Source organism: Phoenix dactylifera, chromosome 3 (assembly GCF_051530095.1).
Source record: "Phoenix dactylifera cultivar Ajwa chromosome 3, Ajwa_hap1_PhDact_Kaust_v1.1, whole genome shotgun sequence".
NCBI classification, from domain to species: domain Eukaryota; kingdom Viridiplantae; phylum Streptophyta; class Magnoliopsida; order Arecales; family Arecaceae; genus Phoenix; species Phoenix dactylifera.
Window position 1 is genome coordinate 44,315,784 of NC_143192.1, and position 14,852 is coordinate 44,330,635.

Here is a 14,852-nt window from a genome sequence, read left to right on the forward strand (position 1 = left end):
AAAAAATTTATTTAGAAGAATCATGTGTTTTTCTCGTTTCTTTTGTACTATTTTTTTTTTAAAATTTTATGGGCACCATTGAATAGCAACTATAATGCAATTAATTAATATATATTATTTGCATGAATAGATACATGCATATGTATTTGTAATATAGTTAACTTTACATGTATTTTTCAAAAATTATTATATATATAAAGAAATTATCCTTATAGATAAATATTTTTGTAAAATTATTATATATATATATTGCACACATATTCGTACCATCTAATCTTGTTAAAAATAGACGGTTTAAAATAAAATAACTGAAATATCCTTATAGATAGATATGCAAAAAAAAAATAAAGGTATACAAATAACTAGCAAATTTATAAGAGTATTCATGCAATTTTTCATATTTAGAAAGATATATATTTTTAAAAAATTAATTAAAAAAATTAAAACTCTGTTGGAACTTGCTAAGTTTTTTATGATTCTGTTAGATCGATAACTCAAAAAAAGATTGAGCCATATTGTCAATTTTTTTTTAAAATCATAACTCAGTCGAGCTAGAATATTAAATGATCATTTTAGTAATTCTATTCTCTATTTGATTTTAATATAATTATTATTATTTTAGTATATTTTTTATTATTTGTAAAAGATTAAAAGTATATCAAATTTAAATTAAATATAGATGTTTAGATTAGTAAAATATTTTTAAGTGATTTGTAAATGTTGAGTTGTTATTTGTTTTTGAGGCGAGAATTTCATAAAAGCAACATGATTCATTCTATAAGAATTGATATTAATATGAGATCATGTGATATGATAATATTAATTTTATTTTTGCATCTTTTTTATTAAGAACAACTAAATTATCTCTATTAGATTTTGATTATTTTTATTAGATTTTTTTAAGTGTACACCCTCCTAAACATGCGTAATTGTACGAATACCTTTGCAAAGTTGCTATTTGCATATGTATTCTTATTTTTTTTTTGTGCATCTACCTATAAGAGTATTTTAGTTATTTTAAATTTAAATTATTTAATTTTTAATAGCATTAAATTGTACGGGTACATATATTAAAAAAAAGAGTATATATGCAAAATAGGTATTTTATGAGCAGAAGACCTATGTCATGAAGAGAAAATGAGATAAAAATTCAAGATAAAGAAGGCCCATTGTAAATTAAGCTATGTTTTCGTTGGATTCACATTGTATGATCATTTGATTTTGCCAAACTAGATAAATTCTTTTTTCTCTTCTTATGTATATAAAGTTTTCAATCTTTTGTTGATATACTAATAGGATGCGTGAATTATGAAGCCATCAAATCATCTAATCTACTTTAGATGACTTTGAATATTTACAACCTTGAATTGCTGCATTATATTGTATATTGAGCTTTTTGTATATGCACCCTTGCACATATAGCTTATTGCATATTTACTCTTGAAAAATTAGAATTTGTACATATACCCCTTGAACCTTCCCTTTTTGCTGTAAGGACACTCCTTCTGTTAGATTTTTGGTTGATGATGTTAATAAATAATTGTTTTAAATGCACAATAATCTTATTGCCCTCTTGTATTAGTACCACCAAAAAAAAATTATGCAAGTGCTCTTTAAATTGTAAAATTGAATGTTAAATTTTTTTCAGGGATATTATTGCAAAAGGCAGCAGTTTCTTTTTCATTTAAAATAATTATTTATTAAGACTATGAGAAAAAAATATAATGGAAAGGGTATTGTTACAAAAAGAAAATAATTCAAGGGTGTATATTCAAATAACTATTTTTGAAGGTAAAATACCCAATAAGCTATATATATATATATATGTGCCAAAATCCTTTTATATTTGTTTTTCCTTTGCAAGCACAATTTTCTAAACTCCTATAATGGCTTTATTGTTTATTATCTAATTTAGTAACTTGTTTTGTAGAAATATAATACGGTAACCCTGGAATTAGAATTTTGTTGGGTTATTCTTCTCCTTTGTCTTATGTAACTCAGCTTTCTTATCTATACAAATTTGTCAAAAAAGAAAAGATAAATCCCATAAGATGTTTCTTATTGGCTCTTAGTATTTCTTGGAGGTGATTCACACAAAACCATAATGCTTGCTAACCATCTTAAAAGCTTAAATCTCAAAACTTCAGAAAAACCTCATAAAATAAATCTAAAAGAAAAATGCAAAGAGTAATGCTATTGTTTAGACCCTTTTATTTGGGTATCGGACGGCTGAACAAGGAAGCACTATTACAGTCATGGCTATTCGACAACTTAACCTCTGGCTAATTTATCTAAAACATGGAATAGCTCCATAAGGATAAGGCTCTGCAGGTTTACAATGTCTATCCTCCGTCGTATATCTTCAATCTAGCCAAAATGGGATCCTTCCTAAAGATTGTTTGTCGGGAGATCTGTTGGAACCTGAAAACAACATTTTGGTTTGTGCTTGTGGAAGGAAGCAACAGGGCCACAGCAATCCGCAATAGATTTTAACTGCACCATTTTATGACTTCAAAAAATGAAGACTACATTTTAGTCAGAAAGCTTAAATATAAAAATAAAACTCCCAAAAAATTTAGATAACAGTATAAAGTTGAGCTGAGTAACGATGCTAATGACAATTATATATGAAAGATGTGACTAGCAACAATATGTTTTGCGGAGTTGGAAGAAGCAAAAAAATAAAGCATAGATCAGAAGATTGCAGGGCTGATATATGCACCCATATGAAGCACATAAAAATTAAAATATTTAAGCTGATGAAAAACTGAACATGTATATATTTCTAGGTTCGCCATATCAGCAGCGGACTCTGTACCAATGCCACACTAGTATAGTATCGGTACGGTATGATGTAGAATTTTTTTGGCGTACTGAGAATCGGTATGCCACATGTACCGATACTAGTACCGAACTAGTATGTCTGGCACTGTCTAGTATGGTACGGCATAATATAATATATTTATTACCTACAATACCGTCAACAATAAGGCTAAGAACAATATCAAAATAACGGTGTAAATCTGCAAATCATCAGGCATAGAATATCTTTTTTTTCTTTTCTGGATGAATAAGAATATGAATTCTCTCGCAGCAATTAGTAGTATATAGATATCTATGTTAATTGCTCTAGTTTTAACAGTCTGCTATATCTTGCAACTCATGAAGTTCACCACGATAGAAACATATTAACAAATGACAATACTATCAAAACCTCTGAATTTTAAAGACCACCTAACCGATATTTAAAGACAGATGCGTTCTTTTATATAACTTCAACTAACACAACTTAAGGCCGTTGCATTCTTTTATTTAACTGCTGTACCTAGGAGCTTAAAGTCATTCCGAAAGCATATGAATTGGTAAGGTTGCTGAGAACCGCAATTAGAAGCAGATGTTAGAGTTTTGCGGATATTTCCTTTTGCAATGCAGTCGTCATTGTCAAAATGCATCTCAAAATTATATTATACCAAACTTTTAGCATTGACAGGTTAAAAAGAAAAAAGAAACTTTTCTCAGTACTTTTGTAGTGATACATCCAATATACAAGTCCAAACAATTTAAATCTCAAATTTAAACTTCACCAATTAGTGAAGTGCCCTGGAAGAGCAGGTATACATATTATCTAAGTCCTCCATAAACTATCTGGTCCAAACTTTTATCTTGGCTTTCTCCTTGATTACACCGGCCTGCTGCTCCTTGTTATTTATGCTATGTGGTAACACCTTTTGAGTAGCGGCCACCTTCGATGTCCTAGTAAGCCTTCCAAATGCCTTTGCTGGATCTATTTTCCTAAACTTACCCAATTCACTTGGTCGTATCCTTTTCTCTACTAAGGTTGCTGCCACTGCATTGTTGTTCTCAAGTTCCCCAACCATTGTATTTCTGAGTTCTCTTCTCCGTTTCATCTGATGAAGAGACTCGGCCCCTCGTAGCGAAATAGAACCCTGACTTGGCTTGTTAATAGAGTTTGAGCTCCTTAGAATCTGAGGGTCCATTTCACTCGTGGACTCATCCCTTGAAAATGTTTTCCCTTCAGTTGGTGTTGCAATTCTTAAAGCATCAGCAGAATTCAACAGTGACTTGGAGTTTGACTGATCTCTCTCTTCTCTTAGCTTGTTTTCAAGATCCTTGACCTGTGAATTGAAGTGAACAAATCAGTTGCCACCACTTCTATTCTTGTACTACTCTCACTTCTATCAAAAATAATAGATCACTTCCCATTGCAAACCCCTAAGTACCTTTTGTTCAAGTATCATCTCTGATTGCAGCCTCTCCTTTAGCTTGTACTCTAGTTCCTTAAACTGCATAACATGTTAAAAATATCAGCCACGGCGATTTTGGTATCAGAAAAGATGGACCATAGGCTGGTTGACTAGTACCTTTTGTACGGCTGCTGATTCAGAATATAGTTGTTCTTTGAGCTTGCATTCCAGCTCTTTAACCTGTTTGAAACATTTAACAAAAGAGCACTTGAGCTAATCATTACTGCTATTTTCCTTCAGAGGTAAAACACAGAGCAGTATTATTTGTCTTGGAACCTTTTGTTGAAGAATCATCGACTCGGAGTATTGTTGATCTTTCAATTTGCATTCCAACTCTTTTACCTGAAATAAAGAATAATATATTCGAATTTGTTTATTGAAATCGCATATTCTAGTTGGAAATACATGATGACCTTATGTGCTTAAGCTATACCTTTTGCTGAAGGGACATACATGCTTCTTCCTTCGCCTTCAATTTTTCTGCAAGCTGCCAATGTTGTTTTTCTGTTAAGCTTTGTAACTCCACCTTTGACTCAAGTTGGCCTTCAAGTTCTTTGTTCTTCAAGAAAATAGGATACAGAAATTGCAGATTTACTAAGAGCAGTGAATAAATAATTAAGTGATTTTCATAAACAATATGGAATACCTTTTCCTGCAAATTTCTGCACAGCTGTTCTTTTCCTCTCATTTTATTCTCTATGTTTTGGCAATTCTCTTCTAGCTTCCGCAAGGACTCATCCTTACTTCTGGATTCTTGTCTTACTTTATCAAGCTTCGCAATAAATTATAGAAGCAACAAAATAAAATTTATTCAGCTAGGAAAATCAATGCATCGTATATTTAAAAAAATCTCTTAAGCCAGCTAATAAGTTTCCTCCACACTCACCATCTGTTTCATCTTTTGAAGCTCGCCTGTGTCAACCTGCTTCCTTGCAGGACCCAACTCTATATTTCTGACTCGACTTGCAAAGTTCAATGAACTCAGAGTTTCGCCCAAGTCAATATCTGAGGGGCTGATCTGCACAAACATTAAAGCTTTCGAGTCACCTCCTGCATTGCAGAAAAAGGGAAATGAGCTAGGTAAAGAATCCAATGGAAAAACAAATGACTGCAATAGCATTTAATAACAAGGACAGAAATCTGAAAATAAACTGCATGTTTATAAGAATTAGCAGCATACCTAATGAATCTTGCAGCAAATGTGTCAGCTTGGAATTCCTGAAAGAAATATAAATTCTGTTATATCTGAAAGCAAAATAACAAAATTATCTACATGGGATTTCACAGAAGTCAGGTTTAACCTTTGCTGGACATCATGCCCCTACCATCAAATGAATGAATGTAGTGCACGCATGTAAAAATATTCTTAAAAATATTCAGTGGGCAGGGGATTGTAATGGTTCGTTAAAGTCCAAAATGGACCATTTCTGCCAAGGAGACAATTTTTGCAGAAAATGAACAAAGTGTATTTTCTTGCAAAATTCCCTTCTACATATTGCCATGCAGTAGAGTTTCAAACCTGTATGGGATGTGGCTGCTTTTGGTTGCAAGAGCAGACATGACATCTCCAAGGGCTGAAAGTGATCTATTAATGTTCTGAGCTTCCTTAAGCCTCTCGCCCTGCACATCTGTTTTTGCAAGCCTCTCACTTCCTGCCAAATCTATGAGCCAAAGCTTGCCTTTTGTGGACTCCCCATTCATAAGATTGTTTGCTCTTACCATTACACAAAGCATGCTGAAGACATGAAGGATGAGATTGTATAAATATATGATCATCTACACGCATCCAAACAATAACAAAAAAATGCCCGGCCACGTACCAGTGGGATCGACTACTATGCTCATTTACATTGTTCGATCCAACAGCTCTGGCATTACTTCCAGCTTGCAGTACATCCCAAACTTCCTTTATGTTCTCTACTTTGGCCTCCACTATTCCTGGCACATGATGAAATCCTTCAGCTGCCTGTCTAATCTCCAGCCTGATAGAAGGAGTAACCAAGCAAAACTCTTTACATCAATACAAGAAAGAAATATTTTCTTCTTGAACAAAAAGAAAATTACAAGGACTGGATTGTACTTCTTTGTTGATGGGGATGTTGCCAGCAAGTCTCTGATCTGCTCATTGTACACCTCAAGAACACTGACAGATATTTTGTAGGTAATTGCCTCCTTCCTCTCTGCAGCAATTTTAAATAACTCCTCCAAAGTTCTGTAATTCACTCCTCTGTTCTGCTCAGTACCCTCCATTGTAAACGTCTTTCCTGTTCCAGTTTGCCCATATGCAAATATGCACACATTGTAGCCATCCAAGACTGATGTAACCAATGGTGACGCATCCGCATACACATCAGCTGCTCATGAATGATGATAAGAAGGAATTAATTGAATGTAATGTGAATAGAGCCTAATGGTATAAGATCCAATTGTTCTGATACAAGCACAGAAAGAATAGATATTTAGATAGTTTGTACTAAATAAGTGAACTTTAAATTGATCAGATAATAGGATACTACAGAGCTTGTGGGATGATGAAATTCTCTGTTATCAGTCCTTGTGCATGTGACTGCAAATCAATACAGTGGTACTCTAAAGGGATTATTGGAAAAATCTAGTCATTTTTCATCTGAGTATGAGTGTATAAAATTAAAGCATCTACAAGATAACATTAGGATAATAGATGGGCTTTATTAATGCAGGAGGAACATGTACTACATTTGATTACGAATATAGATGCTTTACTCTAAAAGCAACACATGCTGTGTTATAACAGAGTAGCCTCTGGTTAGAAAGTGCTTTTCAAACATTTTTTGGAATCTCTAACTTAAATAGTGATTTTTTCAGCATAATTAATTCATAATATGCGTTAAATTTTATCTTTGGTTGTCCAGGATTGCCAATTTATTAAGCACCATTTTATAAATCAAGCAATACTCTACCTTGGCCATTCTTTGGTGTGTACTTATGATCACCAAAGATTACAATGACCCTGAAGTGCACCATAAGAATTGGTGTTCATTGAAAAAAAGTTACTTTGACCATCTTTTGGTGCTCAAATTCTGTGTTTAAAGATCATTTGAGAATGGATTCTATATACCAGTATATCTTTCAACCTAATCAATTCAGAGTATGAGATCATCCTTGCTTTAGGTTTGTTAGGATTGCAAAATCAATTAATAATGTAGCGTACCTTGGTCATCCTTTCATAAATGTTCACCTCCAGACAGATGGTTGTGAGGAGGCCAATATGCACTATTAAGATTCTGTATTAATTGAAAAACAGTTACCTTGACCATTCTTTGGTGCATAAACCCTGTCAAATTTAAATGTCTTTTTGGTAGATCCGCCAGTCATGATCCCAATATCACCCTCCTTTGCTGCATCAAAGTCCACTATGGTTGTGCAACCAGATGAAACCTCCTCCTTAGTTAAAGGACGACACCTACAGAACACCCTGATGTTCCCTGGAATAGTAATGCAATAAAGCTCGGCTTAAACTTCTGTAGTCAAGTGCTCAGAGTACACATTTAGAGATAGAGATAGATAGATAGATAGATAGAGAGCATACCTTTTGCCTCTTGAACTTGATTATATAATTTCTTTCTCTTGGCTATCTCTTCGCTGTACTTTATTTTAAGATCTTCACACTGTGCAACTGCAAGCATAAAGCTATTAAGTGTTCATGGTAAGGATTTTAAGTCCCTTATTGCATGTTCTGAATTTGAACATACCTAAGGTCTGAACAGCAATGATCATCTTATTCAAGTCAGGAGTTGAGTTGGCACATTCATGTGCATCATGAGAAAGTTGGGATTGCACTTGTTTCATTGCCTGAAAGATCAAAAAAAAATTGATGAATAAAGGTTTATCGATGGCCAAACTCCCTCTATAATTTAAAACCATATTTGATCGTCCAAGCTACAGGCATGTTCACAAGATATAGTGCAACATTACCTTAATTTTTTCTTCCAAATTAGAGATAGCAGCAACCCATGACTTGTTATCATGTTCGTACCTTTCAGAAACATCTTTCAATTTGTCCGTTTGTTTTTGAACAGCTTGTTCTATAAGCATAAAAATTAGTATATAAAGACCAAGTTGGAACCAGACTTAAAGAATGCACTTCTGGTCAGATCAAGTTACTTACCCAGAGTTTCAGTCTGGAAGAACTTATTGTCAAGCTCCATTTTAAGCCTTTCCAGCTGTTCATTTGTAGCTGTTAGAGACATCCAAGCTTCATAGCACTCGTCAGATTTTAATTTGCATTGACTAGTCAGCTCTTGTATTTTCTTATCATACTTGGCAATAAATTTACTTCGAGCTCTGGTCTGCAGCATGGAAAATGAAGCAAAATAAATCCATGCGGCAACCTATACTAGATGCGAAGTTTCAAAATTCTTCTCTAAACTTTAAACACTGACCTGAGTTGGGGAAACTTCGATCTCAGAAGCACATTTGTTACAAATCAGATGCTCAGGTTTCACCAAAGGTGCTGCACAAGGTTTCAAAGCAACTCAAATTATATCTAGTTTAATCACAAAGTACTCATGCAATTAAATGAAATCAGCACAATTCTACCTAACAATTTGGGTGCTTTTCTAATACAAATCCCACAAACAGTCGGAGTCCCACTAATTCCTTCGAATCTTATAACTATAACTCCATTATCCAGCACAGGGACTCTGATATCAACTAGCTGCAAAGGCTTATTAGCTCCAACGACAGCATATATATCAAGTTCAGACAGTATCTGCAATGCTCACATAGAAGGGAGTGTTTCAGAAATCTACACATATGGTTATGTAAATCCCAAGGAAAAAAAAAAGATCAATTAACAAGAAGTTTGTCTCCCTGCCTTCTCTTCTTGCACAGAAACATCGAACACCCTAATTCCTTTAGGCCCATTTGTGTTAACTATTTCTGCAAAGTGCAGATCTACAAAGTATTCTCCAGGTGCAAGACCTTCAAACTTGTAGCAGAAATTTCCATAGCGTGCAGACTGATACACCAATGGGTAATCACCACCTTCAACCATTGCCTCATTGGTTTCTATAACATCTCCTCCTTGAAAATAAGAGTCACCCTCGAAATTTATACGGGAATCTTGTCCTTGCATTGCAGAGCCACCAGCATTCACAAACATGACAAAGTCATCTGCCTCAACAAAAATTGTTAACCAGAAGCGTTACAACCAGCATCTATCTTGAGACAAAAAGAGAATACGAGCTCAAAATCCAAATGTTCAGATGAAGAATACTAATAAAAGTAGGCTTGCAAACAAGGAATCAAACTTTGCATTTCTGATACAAACACACATAACCAAATCTTGATGAGAGACTCAATTTAATTGGATTCAAACCACTTTGGATGATGAATGAACGCAAAATTCAAAGAGAAACAAAAATCGGGTCTTGTATCTCGAACACCAGCTCTAAAAAATAGTATTTATTGAAGATCAAGGGCTTGATTCGATTTAATTAATGCAAAATAGCAAAAGAATTATTGATGAGAGTAGACAAGAGCTGAAGATGTACTAGTCAGACAATTTCAACTGTTAGACCTAAAAAATTCCAAGAAAAGAGAAATATCGAAGCCCTGGATCCAAAATTCCAGATCTGAAACTTAGCGATTCTAAAGACAAAACATTCATCTCCAGATCAGATGAAATGTAGCAACCAAAAACCCAATTTAATCCAAAAAGAACACTATTTTTTTAAAAATGTAAGCCTTTATACAGCTTGGAAAAATATAAATCCAACCATAATTTCAGCTATCAAAAAAGAAAGAAAGAAAGAAATCCGTAAAAACTCATTAATAGATGAACGAGAAATAAACAATCTGCAAGGAAGCATCTACGAACACTTCAAGATCTGAGAGTCCTTTCATAATATTTAATCCAATTAAAAAGCAAAGCAAAAGAAAGAGGAACAAGAAACTAACCTCGGCAATCCATCTCCTTGAGCCCGGACCGTACTAGCCTCGACCCAGAAACCAAGATCATCGAATCAAAGGAATCCTCGTCGGAGACGCGCATCGCCGGATCAGCTTCAACTACGGGAGAAGACACCTTCTCTGAATCTTTCATCCAGAAAGACGGGCTCAAGAAACCGGAATCTGGGGTTAGGGTTTCCGAGTAGGGGCGGAAAGGGCTCTGCTGGTGCTCTTCCATCGGATATTCTTAGCTTAAAACTTTTCAGAGATCTCTGAAATCTTGGAACGGAGAGGTGGTGAAGGGGGGTGAGAGTTTCTTTTCTCCGTTCTTTCTCTTCGCTTGGAGTAAGGCGGTTCAAATTTGAAAATAAAATGACCGTTGGACTACTCGACCGTCGCATCAATCCGTTACACCGTGGAATTTATGAATTCTTACCTAAATCTAAGCATCCAATCTCAACCGTCCATTTCGTGAAATCTTGTGGCTGGAAGCTTAGATTGGGAAGACTGTACAGAGCGAGCCCTTGACAGGCGGCTTTCTAACCATGGAATTAATTGCTTCCAGCGAAGGTAGCCTTGCAGCGAGGAATCTGGGCAGGTTCTTGCCTCATTATTTTGTTAAAACTAATCGTCAGCCGGAGTTTGGCGCAAAAAAATATTAAATTTTATATAGACTCGATTCAAAGTCTGCTTAAAAATAAATAAAGTTTAGGATCAAGGTCCAGCCCAAAGTTTGGCCGGGTGGACTATCGGGATATGTGGCCCAAATTTGATTCCACATTGTCTTTCAATCGGCTGCAATTCAGGTCTTTTGCCCAGTAGAAACTCCAATCTTGCCGAGAGCCTGCCTTGCAAGGACTTCAAAATCTTTTTGTTTGACACCTCATGCCTAGCAGAGCATTGAAAAGTGATTGTGAAATATTGTGTGACTCTCAAAGTTAGAAGCAGAGCACTTAGCAGAAACTGAGGCTACTTTTGGCATTGTTGGCAAATTTTTTTAAAAAAATATTGAACATAAGAATTCTATTTCTTTTTTTTAAAATTTTTTGATCAACAAAAGATATATTTGTTCCATTTTTTCTTTTTCTTTTACAATAAGGGCTGATGATTTGGTGATGACGAGAGAGACGAAGGAGGAATAAGGTTAGCAACACGATCGAGAATAAGAAAACGCTCGACGTAGGGTGAAAAGGCAGTCGAGGAAGTGTTAGAGAAAAAGAAAGTGGGGATAGGGTCAATGGTGCATTTGAAAATGAGGGATAACCCGATATTAGATGGAGAAATGGTTGGTGAGGCTCAGAAAGCTAGTATGTTGGGTGGGGACGATGAAGTTGAGGACGACTAGGTAGAAAAAGAGAAGGTGGAAGGAAAAAGGTGAAAATCCATTTTTAACTAGAAGTGATTTTTTTTTTTTAAATAATGGAAGTTGTTTAAAAAACAGAAACTGAAATAAGATAATCAATTATTTTATTTTTTTGCATTGAATTCCATATTTCTATTTAACAACAACAACAAGAAGAAGAAGAAGTGAGGTAAATCATACCACTTGCTCGAGACCACATTTTGATTGAACATTTGAGTAAATCATACCCGTCCATGGATGGGCTGATCGCTACCAGCACGAGATATAGTGATTTGGAGTTCTGAGTTGTGAATAGGGTGAAACATGGATGGATTAGATTGATGCAGGGGCCGAGTCATGCCTAACCCAACTACAAAATATAAAATCTATACGTTACTTTGGCTAACTAGAGATAGATTGCGTTAGGCTTGAGATACATTAGATTAGGTCAAGGTAGGTCGGGTTAGGTTTGGTCAGGATAGACTAGATTGCATCAACATTTGTGAACGTAAGTTTAGATTGTGTTTAAATCTTGTATTTATTAAAATATATGCAATTAAGAATAACAAGATCAAAATCCAAAGGATAAAAGAACCAACACAGTTTTAGAGTTCTGAGAAGGTAATAGGGAGTCAAGGGCTATCTTTAAAGTGGTCAGCGTACTTATATAAACTCTCTTCTAGCCAATCTAGGGAGCTAAGTACACTGAATATGAGATTGATTCATTTGGGTGGTGAAATAACTTGGGACTTTACAGATTGCTTATTCTTTATTTTTGTATAGATCTATTTTAATGAAAGCAAAAATTTATAAAATTCACATAATTTTGAATTTGAAAAACTAATAAATAATAAAATTCACATAATTAACATAGATATTTATTTATAAATTACATTACTGCACTTAATTTATGTACTAATACTATATCAAATTAAAGCATTATTCTGATATAATATAATAATGGTTGATATAATATAGCATAATACTTTTACAATCTATATTCATAGATAATATGATTATAGTTTATTATTTTCAATGTATTACACATTTAAAACTATGGCAATGTTATGTATTTAGTAAATTATTGCAAATTTTATAATATGATGTGTTGATTTTCATTGTAATATTTCTAAAATATTAACTAATAATCTCTCCCGCCATGATTTGTCTGTGATTACATTCTAACCATATAAACCAGCAAATCATAATATCCATGGAGTCCCATTGATTCTAAATCTGACCTTAACCCCTTTCTACCTCCACCAGGTCCACAGTGAAGGGATTGAACCAGGGTGGCCCTGAATCTCGGGAAAGGACTTAGATCTTGTTTGGGTAAGCTAGAAAGATTGGACTGAAATTCTTGCTTGATTCGGAAATTTAGCAGCCTATTTAGACTAGTCTATGTCAACCGAACATCCCTCAATTTGAATCCCGTAGGATAAAAAATATTTTCGTAGATCTTTTTTTTCTTCCTATTACTAGTGAGGGATGAAGGTATAAAATATCAGGCTAGTAGGGATGTAAATGGGCTCAGGCCAGGCCGAAGCCCATCAGATTGGGCCGACTTCAGGTCGGGCTTTGGACTAGGCCCGAAAGAGTTCAAATTCGAATTGGGCTTAAATGTAGAACCTATTTATTTTTCGAGCCGGGCTCAAGAATGCCATGGACCCGGCTCGAGCCCGAGCCCAAATTTAGTCCCGAATCAATTTATTTTTGTATATTGTTATTTAGAGAGAATAATAAAAATGTAAAATATAATTAAAATGGATTTCGCTGAGAATAATATATCATGTATTATTTATTTGTATTATAGGAGAGAGCCTAATGTTTAACTAGCTTATTTTTTTGTGAAACAATATAATGAAATATTAAACTTCAATCAGGTTTGGGCCAGATCTAGTTTTGACCTAAATAGATAATTCAGGGGGGCCCAATCGGGTTTGGGCCCGGGCTCGGGCTTGGATTATTAAAAAAAATTTAGGCCTATGGCCGGTCCGAAGCCAAGAAAAAATTCAGGCTCGATTCGAGAAGGAGAATGGCCCAGCTCACTTTCGACCCTATAAGCTAGGATTTTGATTCATATTGAGCTGTAGACTGTGAGATGAGATTTAGATAGACTAACAAGCCCGATTCCTATAGAAATATTTAAACATGCCTTCAAAGGTGCTGGAAAAAAAAAAAAAAAAACTGTTTGATAAAAGGGCAGTGCAGCATGAGATGTGAGGTGGTTTCCATTGTGTTGTGGCAGAAGATGGAACCGTTGACCAAAGGCCGGCTTCCTTTTTCTCAAAGTATTTTCATTTTTTTTTTTTAATTTTGGCCGGCCAGGAAAATATTTTAGCTTTGAGGGAGGCACAGGCTTTTCAGGCATCGAGAAGATGAAAGTTGTAATGAGAGTTAAACCGTGATGGTTCCACTTTTTGACCATCGCCAAGAACAATTGTCAGGCCGAGTGAACTTCTCTAATAAAACAATTGTCAGGCTCATTTAGGGAGAATGAAGCCGGCCATTAAGTATAGCGACAACAATGATGCCAAGAAGTTTTCTAGATCTAGGTGTTCATAGGTTCATTCGACTCTTCCAGTTAAAGTGCTTTGATTCCATGGTGTTAATCAAAAGCACCTGGGTTTAAGCGAACGCCTCGCTACTTGATAGGTAGAGAGGTTCGTTTCCAGTTGAGCCGTCAAGGACAGCAACACATTACGTAGAGTTAGACAAGAATGAATAAAATTACTAATATTATATATATAAAAAAAATTATAAAAAATTATATATATTCGACTCAAATTCGAAAGGAATTTTATTATTGCTCGTAACCCTGAGGGTAAACTCAGTCTCAGGAGAGATCAGGCACCCATGGGCCAGAGCAAATTGCCACATCCATTAGTACAAGCAAGCTGCGATTCCAACAATCACCATTTTTGTTACAAAAATGATAAATTAACAGTGGTGGCTTGCCACGTGGAGGGAGCTCGGAGTCAGAGGCATCACTATGATTGAAACCTTGATTTGTTTTCCAGAATTATTATCTAAAGCAATCTAAAGATGGGTTGTCTTTTAACCAAGTTCGGCTCGTCCTATCCTTTATCTCGAAAGAGGCAGACATTAATTCTCCACCATTTCAACTTTTCAACTACGCGGCACAGGAAACCAAAGGCTCCTACGCACAAAGCCGATGGAAGAACTCATAATGAGTTTGACATCCCTTGCCATGAGCGGGGCTTCTCATCCATTAATGTCTTATCGCGCAGGTCCATCACTCCAAAGCAGAATTAAATTCGTGGCACGAGAGCTGAGCCAAAGTGTTAAGTGCC

The 14,852-nt window shown here is 35.1% G+C and overlaps 1 protein-coding gene across 1 annotated transcript; it reads right to left on the bottom strand.

Annotated features, from left to right (window-relative positions):
* Nucleotides 1-3,469: 3,469 nt before the first annotated feature.
* Nucleotides 3,470-10,573, bottom strand: LOC103717370 (kinesin-like protein KIN-14E). Its single transcript, XM_039121569.2, has 20 exons — nt 10,206-10,573; nt 9,121-9,419; nt 8,844-9,015; nt 8,687-8,757; nt 8,413-8,593; nt 8,220-8,329; nt 7,997-8,096; nt 7,834-7,920; nt 7,553-7,729; nt 6,346-6,619; nt 6,086-6,247; nt 5,785-6,000; nt 5,446-5,483; nt 5,152-5,315; nt 4,912-5,037; nt 4,699-4,824; nt 4,542-4,607; nt 4,383-4,445; nt 4,242-4,304; nt 3,470-4,136 (listed from the first exon to the last, which is right to left on the bottom strand). The coding sequence occupies exons 1-20, from the start codon at nt 10,432-10,434 to the stop codon at nt 3,642-3,644; spliced, it is 3,219 nt and encodes a 1,072-aa protein (XP_038977497.2). The 5' UTR covers nt 10,435-10,573; the 3' UTR covers nt 3,470-3,641.
* Nucleotides 10,574-14,852: the final 4,279 nt, after the last annotated feature.

Bases quoted from the DNA above. Each gene is read 5' to 3' on its own strand.
- LOC103717370 (XM_039121569.2), bottom strand. From the start codon at position 10,434: ATGGAAGAGCACCAGCAGAGCCCTTTCCGCCCCTACTCGGAAACCCTA. The intron at 9,016-9,120 runs GCAGGGAGACAA...TGAGCATTGCAG, and splicing joins TTTCTGTGCAAGAAGAGAAG to ATACTGTCTGAACTTGATAT. The intron at 5,038-5,151 runs GTGAGTGTGGAG...TTTATTGCGAAG, and splicing joins TTCAAAAGATGAAACAGATG to CTTGATAAAGTAAGACAAGA.